Here is a 12,837-nt window from a genome sequence, read left to right as displayed (position 1 = left end):
GTTAAGCTAAGTTTAAACAACAAACTAGGTAATTTACGATTGTTTAAATCTAATTATGATTAACATATTTGCATCATAATTTTACCGACAAAGATTACACTGTCTGTTTTTCTACATCTAAAACCATGTGTTAGAACTATTTTCAATCCGTATAATGTTCGAGGTTATTATGAAAAATGGCCAAGGAGTTCCAATTGCTAACCGATATGGAAATTGACAGTACTGCTCAGGCATAAACTAGTCATTGAAATACATTTATTTTTTATTATTGAGTGTGTGATATCATTGATAAAGCTCAAAGAATCAACAATATATAACATTTTGTTTTTTTAGGCAGCATGAATCAGGCGCCAAGAGAACCAAGTAGAGGCTCGAACAGGCCTCAAACTAGAAATCAAAACAATGGTTTAAACCGTGCACTACCTAAACCGAGTGGTGGCCCACCAGGAGGTGACCCTATGGCAGCCCTAATGGCAAGTCTCGGCGGTCTTGGAGGAGGAGGACCAAACATTCCGGCTGGAGGACCTGCTGGTATCGGTGCTGGTGCCGGAGGTAATGCAAATTCTCTTCCCGCGGTGATGGCTACCTTGAATGGTGGAACTCCATCATCTAATGACCTTGCACTCTTGGCAGGACTCTCAAGCGGCGGAGGTGAATATCTTGTGTCTTTATTTTCCTTATTTGCTATGTTAAATCTAACGAGGTCAAATGCCGCATCGATTTGAGTCGTCGCAATGCATGCACTATTTCTTACTTTTTTGAATATCATATTCTGAAAGTTCTAAACTCTGTCAGAAAATTATCTCAATTATTTTTATATACGACCAGATATACCGACTGTTAAACGAGCAGATCATGAAAACAGATAAAAAATATATTGAAATCGTGAAAAAACGAAATAGAAAGACATCGCAAGACCGAAAAACATTTGATCAGAAAAATACTTACATGGTACGGAAACTGGGAAATAAATATTTGTATTCATGAACCTCGCCTTAACATTTATTCGTCATAATTAACATTGAATCTGAAGCAGATTAAACACGCATTTACATAATTATTCACTTACATGATGCCTGTATAGTAATCCTCATCATCACAAAATGTCACGTGGGACAGGCATTAAAATATGTCAAATGTAAACACGAGGCTCTCAATAAGGAATTAGGAAAAGGGAGCCTTTTTTCGGTCCGCTTTAGATCCGGCGATTTTACCTAATTAAGTATCTTACTTTTTTGTCTATTTATCTTTTTACTTTTGTAAGTCTATGATATATCCTAATTAAATTTCGCAACAACACATTGGCTTTTTTTATTTTTACAGGCGCCGGACTTCTCCGAGCACCAGGATCCACCAGTTATCTTGATATGACGAATTTCTTTAATGCACAAGGTCTCATGCAAGGAGCCGCTGGTGGACTATCTGGCATGAATAATTTAGACTATTTAAAATTACATACACTGGACAGACATGAAGTTATAGATATGGGTGACCTTACACCAGCCGGGTTACTCGCTGCAAACAGCCATTTTGCTAATATCAATGTCCCTCCATACATCCCTAGCGGATCTTCTGCTTTGGCAATGGCCGCACTAAACAATGCCGCGAGGGGGAATAGGGGGAATAATGCTCCACCAGCAATTTTTGGATAATGTATTGTTTTCTTATCAAATGTTAAGACGGTAATTTAAGTAATAAATGTAAATGTGAAGGAAAAAAAATAGTAAAATGTTGAGAAAAAATCAAAATGTGCGTTTTTTATTGTTAAAAGAGATCGCACGGTACATTTCTGACTAACTTTTGATGTGCATGATGTGTTTTTTATTGAAATATGATTAATCTTATATACAGCCTTATATAAAATATATATTATAATTATTATTTCCAATTGATTTTAAACCTATTTTAAGAAGACAGACATACACATATAGCGCTTTAAAGGTATTATCAGGAATCTGCTGTTGTTTCAGTACATGGACAGTGTGGACTGCGGAAAACTCGGACACGTATGTTTCACGTATAAGTCCGAATATAATTTTCTATAAGATAGGAGTATCTTGGTTGTTTCCTCATGCAAATTAAAGTTTCAAGCATTCTTCTTACGTCAAATAGACAACGGCGATTAAATGTGTTATCAAGAATTATTCAATTAACGAACAGTTTAATTAAAGACACTTAACCGCAAAAGTTGAATGTTCATAACTGTTTATATGTTAACAATAAATAAAGTTCAAACATATTAAAATAGATGGTTAGAATGTGGTTTTTCGCTTTAAAGATGTCAATAAGGTGAAAACATGAGATGCGTTATTTATACAATTAATCAATCAATGTATTAAATGTACCGTCGATGTACCGAACGACCTCCTCTGGATAGAAAAAGAACACAGTCAACTTTGAAACAGTTTAGGAGAACAGGGATGCGGTACACAAAACACTTACGTTACGTTTACGTTACAAAATTGTGTTCATAATGAAATGATGCATATTAAAGGTGCACATATATATAATGTCAATTCAAAGATACAATGGTGTCAGACACCTTGACCCAGTGACTTCAAACTTGGTTTCATAACAAACTTAAAAGATCAAAGTAATTGGCGCAAGTAAAAGACACGTAAAAGTAATTAGTGTGCATCTAAAAAACATATTGATAAAGGAGCACTTAAACTAACTGATACATTTATATCTTCTTTTTTGACGTATAGAGTGTAACTTTTATGCCATTTCCGTTTCATACAATGCAATATAGAAAAAAATGACTCTGTTTAAAATGCAATAAAAACTTCATACGCTGCATATTGCCAATAAAATTTAAATTATTATAATCTACATAAGAGCCGCGTCACGACAAAACCAACATATAGTGCGTTTGCGACCAGCATGGATCCAGACCAGCCTGCGCATCCGCGCAGTCTGATCAGGATCCATGCTGTTCGCTAACAAACCTTATAACAAGTAGAGAAACTGATAGCGAACAGCATGGATCCTGAACAGACTGCGCGGATGCGCAGGCTGGTCTGGATCCATGCTGGTCGCAAACGCACTATGTTGGTTTTGTCGTGACGCGGCTCATATTTATTAAGCAACGAATATATTAATCCATAGTGAATGTTCTTGAATAATTAAATATCAAAACTGAATCGTCATACAACTTTAATTTTGCAATAGACTTGTAAAACAGTTTCCATGTTTTAAAACCGCATTTAAAACATACATTCTGTCAACAAAATACGTGTAATAATAGTCATTTAGTGTTCGAAGGTAATCAAAAATGGTATTATCTTTATTTATCAAAACCTTTTTTTTTTAATTTTTAGGGTGACCTGTTATATATGTAGTTTCCAAAAATTTACTGAGTTTACATTTGCTACCTTAATCACAAATATTTCACATTAAGTGTTATTTCTAACTCCATAATTACAACATTATAAAACAAATGGGTTCCCGTCTGCAAAAAAAGAGGAGAAAAATCATTTCCGAGGCATGATGTAAAACGCGGAAGGTAATCAGCATCTTCGCGTAGCATTTTCGCGCCAATTTTCTTCTTTTTTTTAATTCTTGGCCCGACCCATTTCGACAAACTGGGTGTAACTGTAAAGGAAAGGTACTTTTGCCACACGTTCTTCAAGAACAAATGTAATTACTATGTACATAACAATTTCAAATAAGTATTTAAATCGTGCATTTTTTAAGTTTTCAAATACATAGTGTAACACCCTTGTACAATTTCCGTTCAATACAGAATTCATTATAATGTCAAATTTGCAATAAAAACTTTACATTTTGCATATGAACAATAATATTTAGATTTTTATTACATTCCTTAAATATCACAACCTCTGTCTCTAACTATTGTCATATCGCCTGAAAACATTTATGGATGGCCTACTTTTTACTGATTTGGTGGAACGCCAGTTTTTAAAAACAATTTAGCGTTCGTGTAATTTGTACCGGTTAAAAATACAGACCAGTTTTGAAATATTCGAAAGTAACTACCAACTTCTCCACATAGTTTGTTTGAAACAGTTGATCATGACAAACATTAAAACTACATGTATATTGCTACAAATCAAACAAATGCATATGTTAAATCACTCAATTATGAATTTTAGAACAGCACATCTACTTTGTTTTGGTATCAAGTGGAGAAAATGTTATGATTTGAATGTAAAGAGTTCAAACTTTGGACGTTTCATGTATTTATTAAACTATAGAAGGGGGAGAATAAAAAATGTATTCAAATTTCCTTAACTTGTTTTTTGATATCTTTGAACGTATTCTTTCAAGCTTGCGAGAAGTAATTTTATTGCTCGTGGACGAATATCGAAACATAAACTGCAATAAAATTTGTGACATTAGTTTCAGTCTTTCATATTCATAATTCTGATTATTGCTAACTCTACAGGAATTTGTTCGTAAACCACATATACTCTACGCTGCGAGGGGTTTGATATTATAAGGAAATATGATTAGAAATAACAAGTTGACGGAAATTTCGCAACCTGCTGTATTTTTGTTTTATTTTATTGTGGTTTAAAATTTGAATAACATCCATAAATATATGTATGTCGGTAGAATCTAAAGTTCAAAGCCAAATATAAGCCTTTTACGTACGTACAACAATAAATGTAAAGCGCATGTGAATCGTTAAAGAATATCAAACGTTATTATTATGTACATACAAGTATGTATAAATTTCTAAAATTGTGACAGTCAAACAAATGCATTCTTATCCATTTGTGTAAATGCATAAACTCAGCCAATACAATTAAAATGATTTAATGCAAAGGATTTAAAATAAATATTTGAAAATGTAACAGTGGTAGAAAGTATCGCTGAATGTGAAATAATATATGATAAAGGGTGGTATATTTACTTTTACAAAATATACTAAAATCACTATATATTATATCTATACTAATTGCCAAAGAGAAATGAAGAAGCAAAAAACTCTTTTTAAAAAAACTAGAAATGTGTCCAAAGGACACGAATGTCCCAACATTCAAATGTTTTGTCAATCTACTGACTCTAGGTCAAATATTTGTGGGCTACGCGTGACACATGTTGAAAATTGCAAATCTTTTACTAAGTAAAGCGCAAAAACTCTACAAGTACTGAGTCAATTCACAAGAAAATCTCTATATAACTACACATGCTGACCAACATTCCTGTAAACTTTTAGGACTCCAGGTCAAATACTTCTTGAACTACATGCGACATTAAATGAGCCGCGTCACGACAAAACCAACATAGTGGGTTTGCGACCAGCATTGATCCAGACCAGCCTACGCATCCGCGCAGTCTGATCAGGATCCATGCTGTTCGCTTACCAACCCTATAATAAGTAGAGAAACTGATAGCGAACAGCATGGATCCTGATCAGACTGCGCGGATGCGCAGGCTGGTCTGGATCCATGCTGGTCGCAAACCCACTATGTTGGTTTTGTCGTGACGCGGCTCAAATAAGTCAAGGGCAAAAAACCCAGGTTCACAACCTCACATGCTGAACAACATTCTTGTACATTTTGTTAACTCTAGCTCGCTACATGTGACACAACACGAGAACGCACGGACGGATACAGGCATGGACGAACAATGGCAATCTAATACACCCCCTGGCTTTAGTGGGGGCACAAAAATGAAACATATTTCTTTAATACAGGCATTTTGGAGCTATCCTTTTCAATATTTTTGGATTCTGCATGTAGCAAAGATGGAGCTTTATTCACTTTAGAGATCAAAATGTTGTTTGAACATCAATAACTTCAGGCACGACTGGATACCCCGATCGAATAGAACCTCTGATTTTCCGTGAGCTACCTAGATACCTTCCTCATATGACAAAGCCTAAAGACTCGCATGAGATTCAAACCCAAAACTGTGATGGCCAAGAACTTCACAGACAAATGTCTTTGCTGTGTAGACCTTGAAGGGACTCCACTGAGGCTTTTTGACATGACGGGACTGTAAATGGTTTTTCGAGTTTAATGTCCAATTTGAAATAGGTCAAGACCAATAACTCGTGTTAAATTTCAGAGCATAAGCTCACTCTGTTTTTCCAGAATAATAATTTTAATATTGCAAAAATGACCCAAATTTGAAAGCTTGTCATTCTTAACACAAAATATATTTGTGTATATTTCTTAATTATCTTTTGCATATTGTCTATTTAATAATATAAAATGTTTAATTGGGTTTTACGTCACACCGACACATTATATACAATAGTTCATTTGCGACGTTCCAGCTTTACTGGTGGAGGAAGACCTCAGGTGCCATTTCCGTGCATTATTTTAGGCACGAACAAATACCTGAGTAGAACCACCGACGTTCTGTAAGCTAGTTGGATAGATTTCTCACATGAAAGAATCCAAAGACCCTGTCAGGATTCGAACCCACAGCGGTGAATGGCAAGTAGTTTGAAGTAACCGACCTTAACCACTCGGCCACGGACGCCACATCTTTTGCATACTGTTGTAAGTGCCCTAGTTGATGTACATGTATCTAAAAAATTCAAATTCTATTTTTACGCTTTTGAACCTCAGTTGAGTTCCTTTGAAATATTGACAAGTATGCCACTTCATATAATGGGGTATCAAACTTAAACTTTTTCTTTCTGGAGAGCATAATCTTAATAAATATAATGTACAAAACATGTACATGTAGTAAGAACTTTTTTTCCTTAGGAAATATGTTCATAAAAAATTTTTGATTCAGAAAATGAAAACACAAGAGAAACTTTAAGGTTAATCACATATATATTTATTACACCAACAAAAATAAGATATCTAGGGGAGCTGCAATGATATAGCAAATGGTCAAGAACAAATACAACAACAAAAACAACAACATTATTGAACATATATTATAACCCAAATACTGTAATAATATATTCCATTGCACCAATAAAACACATCATTTATTTTCTGGAGCTTTTGGATCATTTTGGACATTAATAACATAACAGATCAAAAAGTAAATTCATTTAACAGACAAAACTGATGTAGTTTTGTCCAATTTCTACCTGTCATATAAAGCCTATCAACTGTCAAAATTACAAGATATTGTATATTTTAGACAAATCATCTGAAAAAGTCACTGACTGACATGTGGACATGCATATCTTTCATTTTTACCTTGTGGACACATCATGTTTCCAATGTTTTACCAATTCCCTTCAGTCTATTACAGAGGGCATCTTTCTTACCATTTAAACTATCTTCCATAGATCTAGCATTCTGTATCATTCCATCCAACCTCTGTTGACATAGCACCTCATATTCTCCACATTGTCTGAAAGCATAGCATATTGTAACACATTGAATTAATACTCTATGGCAGGAAACAGCTGCCTTATACTATAATCAAGTATTACTGGAGTGGTTTAAAATTATTTCTGAAATTTATCCCGAAGAGCTACTTTAAAGCTAATCTATGGAAGACAGAAACTGTCTTATTAAAAACTACATGTATACATACAGGGCCTTTTTTCCTTCTATAACAGGGGCCGGCAAAGGGCTGCTTCCCCAAAGAAAATTTCTGTAAAATCATGCAGTTTTCCCCAGAAATTGAATTTACATCAAGTTTTTTCTTCCCCTTTTGCAAATATGCCATGTATTTTTTCCCAAAATTAAGGGCTGGGCTGCTTCCCCAACTTGTGACATAAAATTTACAGGTATTGTAAATGATGTATATCTTAAATTCAATATTCACATGCATATTTTAATTATTTACTGCAGGTCTTAAAGAAGAAATATTATCATTTTTTTGTGTTTGAGATAGAAAATGAACAAACATATCACATAAAGAAAAAACACAATTCTTTTCTCATATTCTTTCATATTAAAATCATTATGTAAATTTATTATGTTATAAATATTATCTAGTCCCTAACCCTGTGCTTGTGTTCATTAAATTATTCCAATCAATTCTTTTACTGCCATATTTTATTTATTATGTAACTTCAATTGCCAAATAATCTATTAGGAATTTCTGAAACACTGGTGCTTTAATATAAAATGTTGTCTTTTTTAAAATTTCTTGAAATTGTTAAAATTTGAAAAATAGTCAAATGAATAACCAACTATAAATACAGAAAATGTAATTTTTTTCACAAAAAAAAATAATCTGATTAAAAGTTAAGTTTGCTTTCAATATTTTTTTGCAAAATCTATCAAAATTTCATATTTTAGTAGCTGAAATTTGTTTCTAATCAACAAACAAAACACATTATACTATTACTTACCCAAATGTCTTGCTCCAAGTGTCAAACATGGCACTGGATTCTTGTTCAAAACCTTCAGAGATAAAGAGCAGTAATTTAAAGAAAACTCTTAAATGACATACCATTTTATCATAAGTGACTATAAACTATTAGTTTTTTTCTTCCCTCTATTGTCTACCTGGCAAACAAATTCACCCAAAACATTCACATGTAATTGCCAAATAATGTTTTTACTAAATATGAAAGCAAAGCCTGTCAATGAAATTCCTATATATTTTTATATTATCAAGTTTTGCATTATATCTATATATACAAACCAGGATGTATATTCAATAAAACTTGAACTTTGAACAGATGCTTAGCATTCACAAAATCCATATACATGTAATTCATATATAAGTTGTATGTTTAAAAAATGTTAACTAAAAATGTAAATTAAGTGCTTAACTTAATTTATCAACATACCAAATGATTTTTCTGTATTAGATACAAATACTTTGTTTCCATATTTTTTCCAAAACACACCAGTTCCTTAAGAGAAAAGTAAATAATCAGTAAACTTATATAACAATAATACCAACAATATAATGTTTACCTTTCACAAGAGATTGCAATATGTTGTTGATGCCAATTTGAGATGCTGCTCCTTCTTCATTGGGTTGGTCTGACTTTGTTCCATATTTTAACCTTCTCTTCCCTTCATCAAATTCTGAATTATAATTGTCATATACATTTGTTGCCTCCCCTGGCTCCTGGCTCTGATCACTATCTTCTCCTATCTTAAACCCAAGGCTATCTTGTCTTGAAATCTGACCTTGGCTGCTGTCATTTTCTGTCTGGCCATCTGCATTCTGGTTACTGCCCATTTCCAAAGAATGACTGTTAGCTGCTTGCTCAAATGATGAATTATCTGCCCCTTGTCTGTATGTGGAATTATTTTTGATCATTTTTATATTGGCATTATCTTCCTTAGCTTTAAAATAAGTTGATACAGAGGCACTATCTGCTTGCTCAAAGTCCCCAGCAAATGTGGTGAAATTAGATTGTGCACCTAATGCTGAAAACAAAATTGAACAATTTGAATGCATTTTAAATTCTAACCAAAATCATTTATTGGCATTCCAATGCTTTGCAATCAAAAGGGTTTCTTATATCTTCCACTTTCTTTTATACATTTTGAAAAAAAAAAGAAAATAAACAAACAACTCATACAAGTGATTCAAAAAATATACAACAAACATGATAATGAATCTGAACTTATACCAACATAAAGCTACTTACATTTAAAATTCCCATGTTGTTCATCTTCCACGTAGTGGTGAGAGTTTCTTGGAATATCAGGTGTTGTAGGACAAACAAAACCATCTTTCTGTTTGATAGATATATAAATAGTGTCATTATGATACCTTCTATAGGAATAGTGTTTCAAAGGCAGTATTCACCAATGTTATATAATTTCTGGCTATGCTAAATTAACAGAATAGCAAATTTATGTAACATTTCTGAATGTTATAAACAGGAACACTTTTATCTTCAATGTCCTAATTACAGAATATTTGTTTGCAAAATTTATTTACCAAAAATAATTGATCTACGCTTGTATACAACAATCAAAAATATGAGTATGAATTCCCTTACTGGTTGGGGACCACAAAAACCGGACAACCACCAAATCCGGACATCCCCAAAAATGCTTAATTTAGTATTTTCTTTGTTCAGTGGTTGTCAGTCACTTTTTTTATCAACAATAAATGCATGTTTCTTCTAAAATTAAGTAAATAAATTTATTTCAACCTCCAGAAATGGTAATATTTTAATGTCTATTTCTAGAATGTTGACATTGAAATTTGGGGGTCAAGAAAGCAATGCCTGACCTGATATACCAGCTATAATCATTTGCAGAGTAAACAATAGAACATCCAAAACTTCAGCATTTGTTGCAGAAATACTGTATATCATGTTAAAAATAAAAAATCAAGACAGCCAAGCTTTTATCTAAATTAAATCACTTCATGTACATAAATGTCCGGACACATGGTACTGTAGTGTAGACAAGTTAGGTCATTTTGATACCCTCCTTGTCGAGCCTCAGATATGAGTGTCAATACAATCAGAAATCTACAAACTAGTTTGTTAGTTAGGAGAAGAACCTAGCTAAACTTTGTCAAATGTTTTGGTCTCTAAGTTAAAAATTATGAAATCTGTACGGACAAATGTTCAAAAAGTGTCCGGTTGATGGTCCCCGACCAGTTATGAACAGTTCACTGATTATTTTTTCTTTAGAAAATCTAAAATCTTTGTGTATTTTATGCAGATGTCATTTCTTAAAAATTTATATTTCACAAAATGGCTGACTGTAATGTTTATCATGGAACGAATTTAAGTTGATAAAGAAAATTGTTTTAAAACAATCAATGAAAAAACATGGTCTAGTCTCTAGATTAACATGAAAAATTCTGTACGACACAAAAAGAAGTTTACAAACTTACATCAAGTTTTCTTTTACGAGGGTGGTGTCCTTCATGTCCATCTTGAAAATGTGTATTACCATTTGCTCTTTGCATCACTGATGGTAGATTTATCTGTGCAATGAATCAAAACACATCTAATTATGATGTTTTTGTTGTTGTTGTCTCAAAAATATGTATCAAGTTAAACAAAAGGGAAATAGTAAAGTAATCTGTTTATTATGGAAATTTTGCAACTTTAAAATGATATTTCATAGGCCCTTAATACAACCTTTTTAAATAATCTCATACAGTAAAAATAACAACGAAACACGGGATGCCATTGATTTCAGGACTTTACACCTCCTGGTCTTTTCACCTTTGGTCTTTACACCTCCTGGACGTTTCACCTTTGGTCTTTACACCTCCTAGACATTTTTTTTGTGGTAACATATTTACTAAGAAATTTAACAATTTGTGGATTTGATACATTGTTAATTGAACGTACTGCAGTTCAGCAAATGATATGAACAAATATTCTTTTTACGAATTATTTTACCACTCAAATTATATACATTGTACATATGTTTAAAGAGCCTCTATACTAACTTTGCATTTATTACTAACCACATTTATTCATGTTAACATGAAATTTGTGTAATAAAGGAAATTTGACTTGACTTGACTTGGCTACTTTTTTTTATAAATAATATTGTATACTGTATGGATAAATATCAGTAAACTTGTTTGACATACCTTAGTTGTTACACCTTAATTGGATTATATTGAGTGATAATTGAGATAACTCAATATCATATAAATTTGCATGATAGACATTGAGAGAATATTTGTTTTTTGAAATTTATAATTAAGAAATTTTATTTAAAAAATGACATTCTTGTTCAAATAAAATTTACCTAATATGTATCAATGTATGAAAAACACATAAAAACAAAATTATCAGATTTACTAAATTTTATTCAGAGTCAACTACTATATCTACAATGTATGCACTTTACAATAACATAACATTAAAATAAACACTGTTATTTTCATCATATAATTTTATTTCCTATTTTATTTTAAAAAAAATAAGAAAATAAAAATGGTATCATATTTTATTCTAAATATTTTATTCTAAATATTCAACTATCATTTTGTCATTTTCATTTTTTGTCTTTTTTATTCATTAAGATAAATCTATTACAAAAACTTGCTGAAAATGCTTTAAAAAAATCAAGCTAGAATGAATTTATTACCAATTATTTCAAATTAAATACTTTAATAGAAAAATACTCTCATTGTAAAAAAAGTTAAAATATTAAAAATCATGTAAGTAAATAAAATTTAATGTACTAACATTGAATTTTCTTTTATATAATACTGTGTGTATATAATACAAAACATTAAAAATCTATAATAATATAAAAACATTTCAGACTAATCAATTATAACCCATAATGGTATTTATTTCATATATTTATCAAATTTAAAAAGTGGAGGTGAAAAGACCAGGGTTTTGAGGATGAAACGTCCAGGGGTGAAACATCCAGGAGGTGTAAAGTCCAAACACCATGCCATTTGGATATTATGGCAATGTCCAGTTCACTAATTCGAGTAGTACAACCTTGTATCCTGTTATCTTATTATAATGTTATTCGAAAATTCAAATACAACAAGTAATAAAAAATATATGTAGGGGCCTACAATCACGGCTTTAAATACAAATACTGTTGCGAATAATAAAGTTGAAACGTCAATTTTGTTGACATCTGGCTACTGCAGACGCCTGGAAATGCACGTTTTGTGGTTTTCAAAATGGAGAGTATCAAAGTACTTTAAGGTAGACAATCTCATTTCGTTTAAAAACAATCATTTTGCTTGTTTAATTTGTTACCTAAATGTCATTATTTGTTTCTGAACAATGGGCATTAGGAAAACATTTTTCATAATGATGATATTATAGATTATTTTGAGTTTCCTCATTTCTGAAAAAAGCCCTTCTAATGGCAATGTTTAAGTTCAGAAATATGTCCATAACTCATAAACCACACGGTAAATTTTGTTTAAATTTTGCATACAGATGACATTTAAGGCATATAACTGTCCTATGTTGTCAATTTAACAGTTCCTTATAGTGCCCATTAGGGGTGTGCTACCTTA

The 12,837-nt window shown here is 32.0% G+C and overlaps 1 protein-coding gene across 4 annotated transcripts; it reads right to left on the bottom strand.

Moving 5' to 3' along the window:
* Nucleotides 1-6,754: 6,754 nt before the first annotated feature.
* On the bottom strand, nucleotides 6,755-12,510 carry LOC132752549 (uncharacterized). 4 transcript variants are annotated; one of them, XM_060742896.1, is made up of 6 exons: nucleotides 12,382-12,510; nucleotides 10,717-10,809; nucleotides 9,509-9,596; nucleotides 8,823-9,284; nucleotides 8,249-8,300; nucleotides 6,755-7,296 (listed from the first exon to the last, which is right to left on the bottom strand). In XM_060742896.1, the coding sequence occupies exons 2-6, from the start codon at nucleotides 10,789-10,791 to the stop codon at nucleotides 7,152-7,154; spliced, it is 822 nt and encodes a 273-aa protein (XP_060598879.1). In that variant the 5' UTR covers nucleotides 10,792-10,809; nucleotides 12,382-12,510; the 3' UTR covers nucleotides 6,755-7,151. The 4 variants fall into 4 exon arrangements, with proteins under 4 accessions (XP_060598879.1, XP_060598886.1, XP_060598893.1 ...); XM_060742903.1 differs by having other exon boundaries at nucleotides 12,430-12,467; XM_060742910.1 differs by having other exon boundaries at nucleotides 12,404-12,437.
* Between the last annotated feature and the right edge of the window lie 327 nt (nucleotides 12,511-12,837).

Source organism: Ruditapes philippinarum, unplaced genomic scaffold (genome assembly GCF_026571515.1).
Source record: "Ruditapes philippinarum isolate M1 unplaced genomic scaffold, ASM2657151v2 ctg2026_1_1_1_1, whole genome shotgun sequence".
In the NCBI taxonomy this organism is placed as follows: domain Eukaryota; kingdom Metazoa; phylum Mollusca; class Bivalvia; order Venerida; family Veneridae; genus Ruditapes; species Ruditapes philippinarum.
Note: the sequence above shows the minus strand (reverse complement) of the source record. Positions and strands in the feature narration are given on the sequence as shown.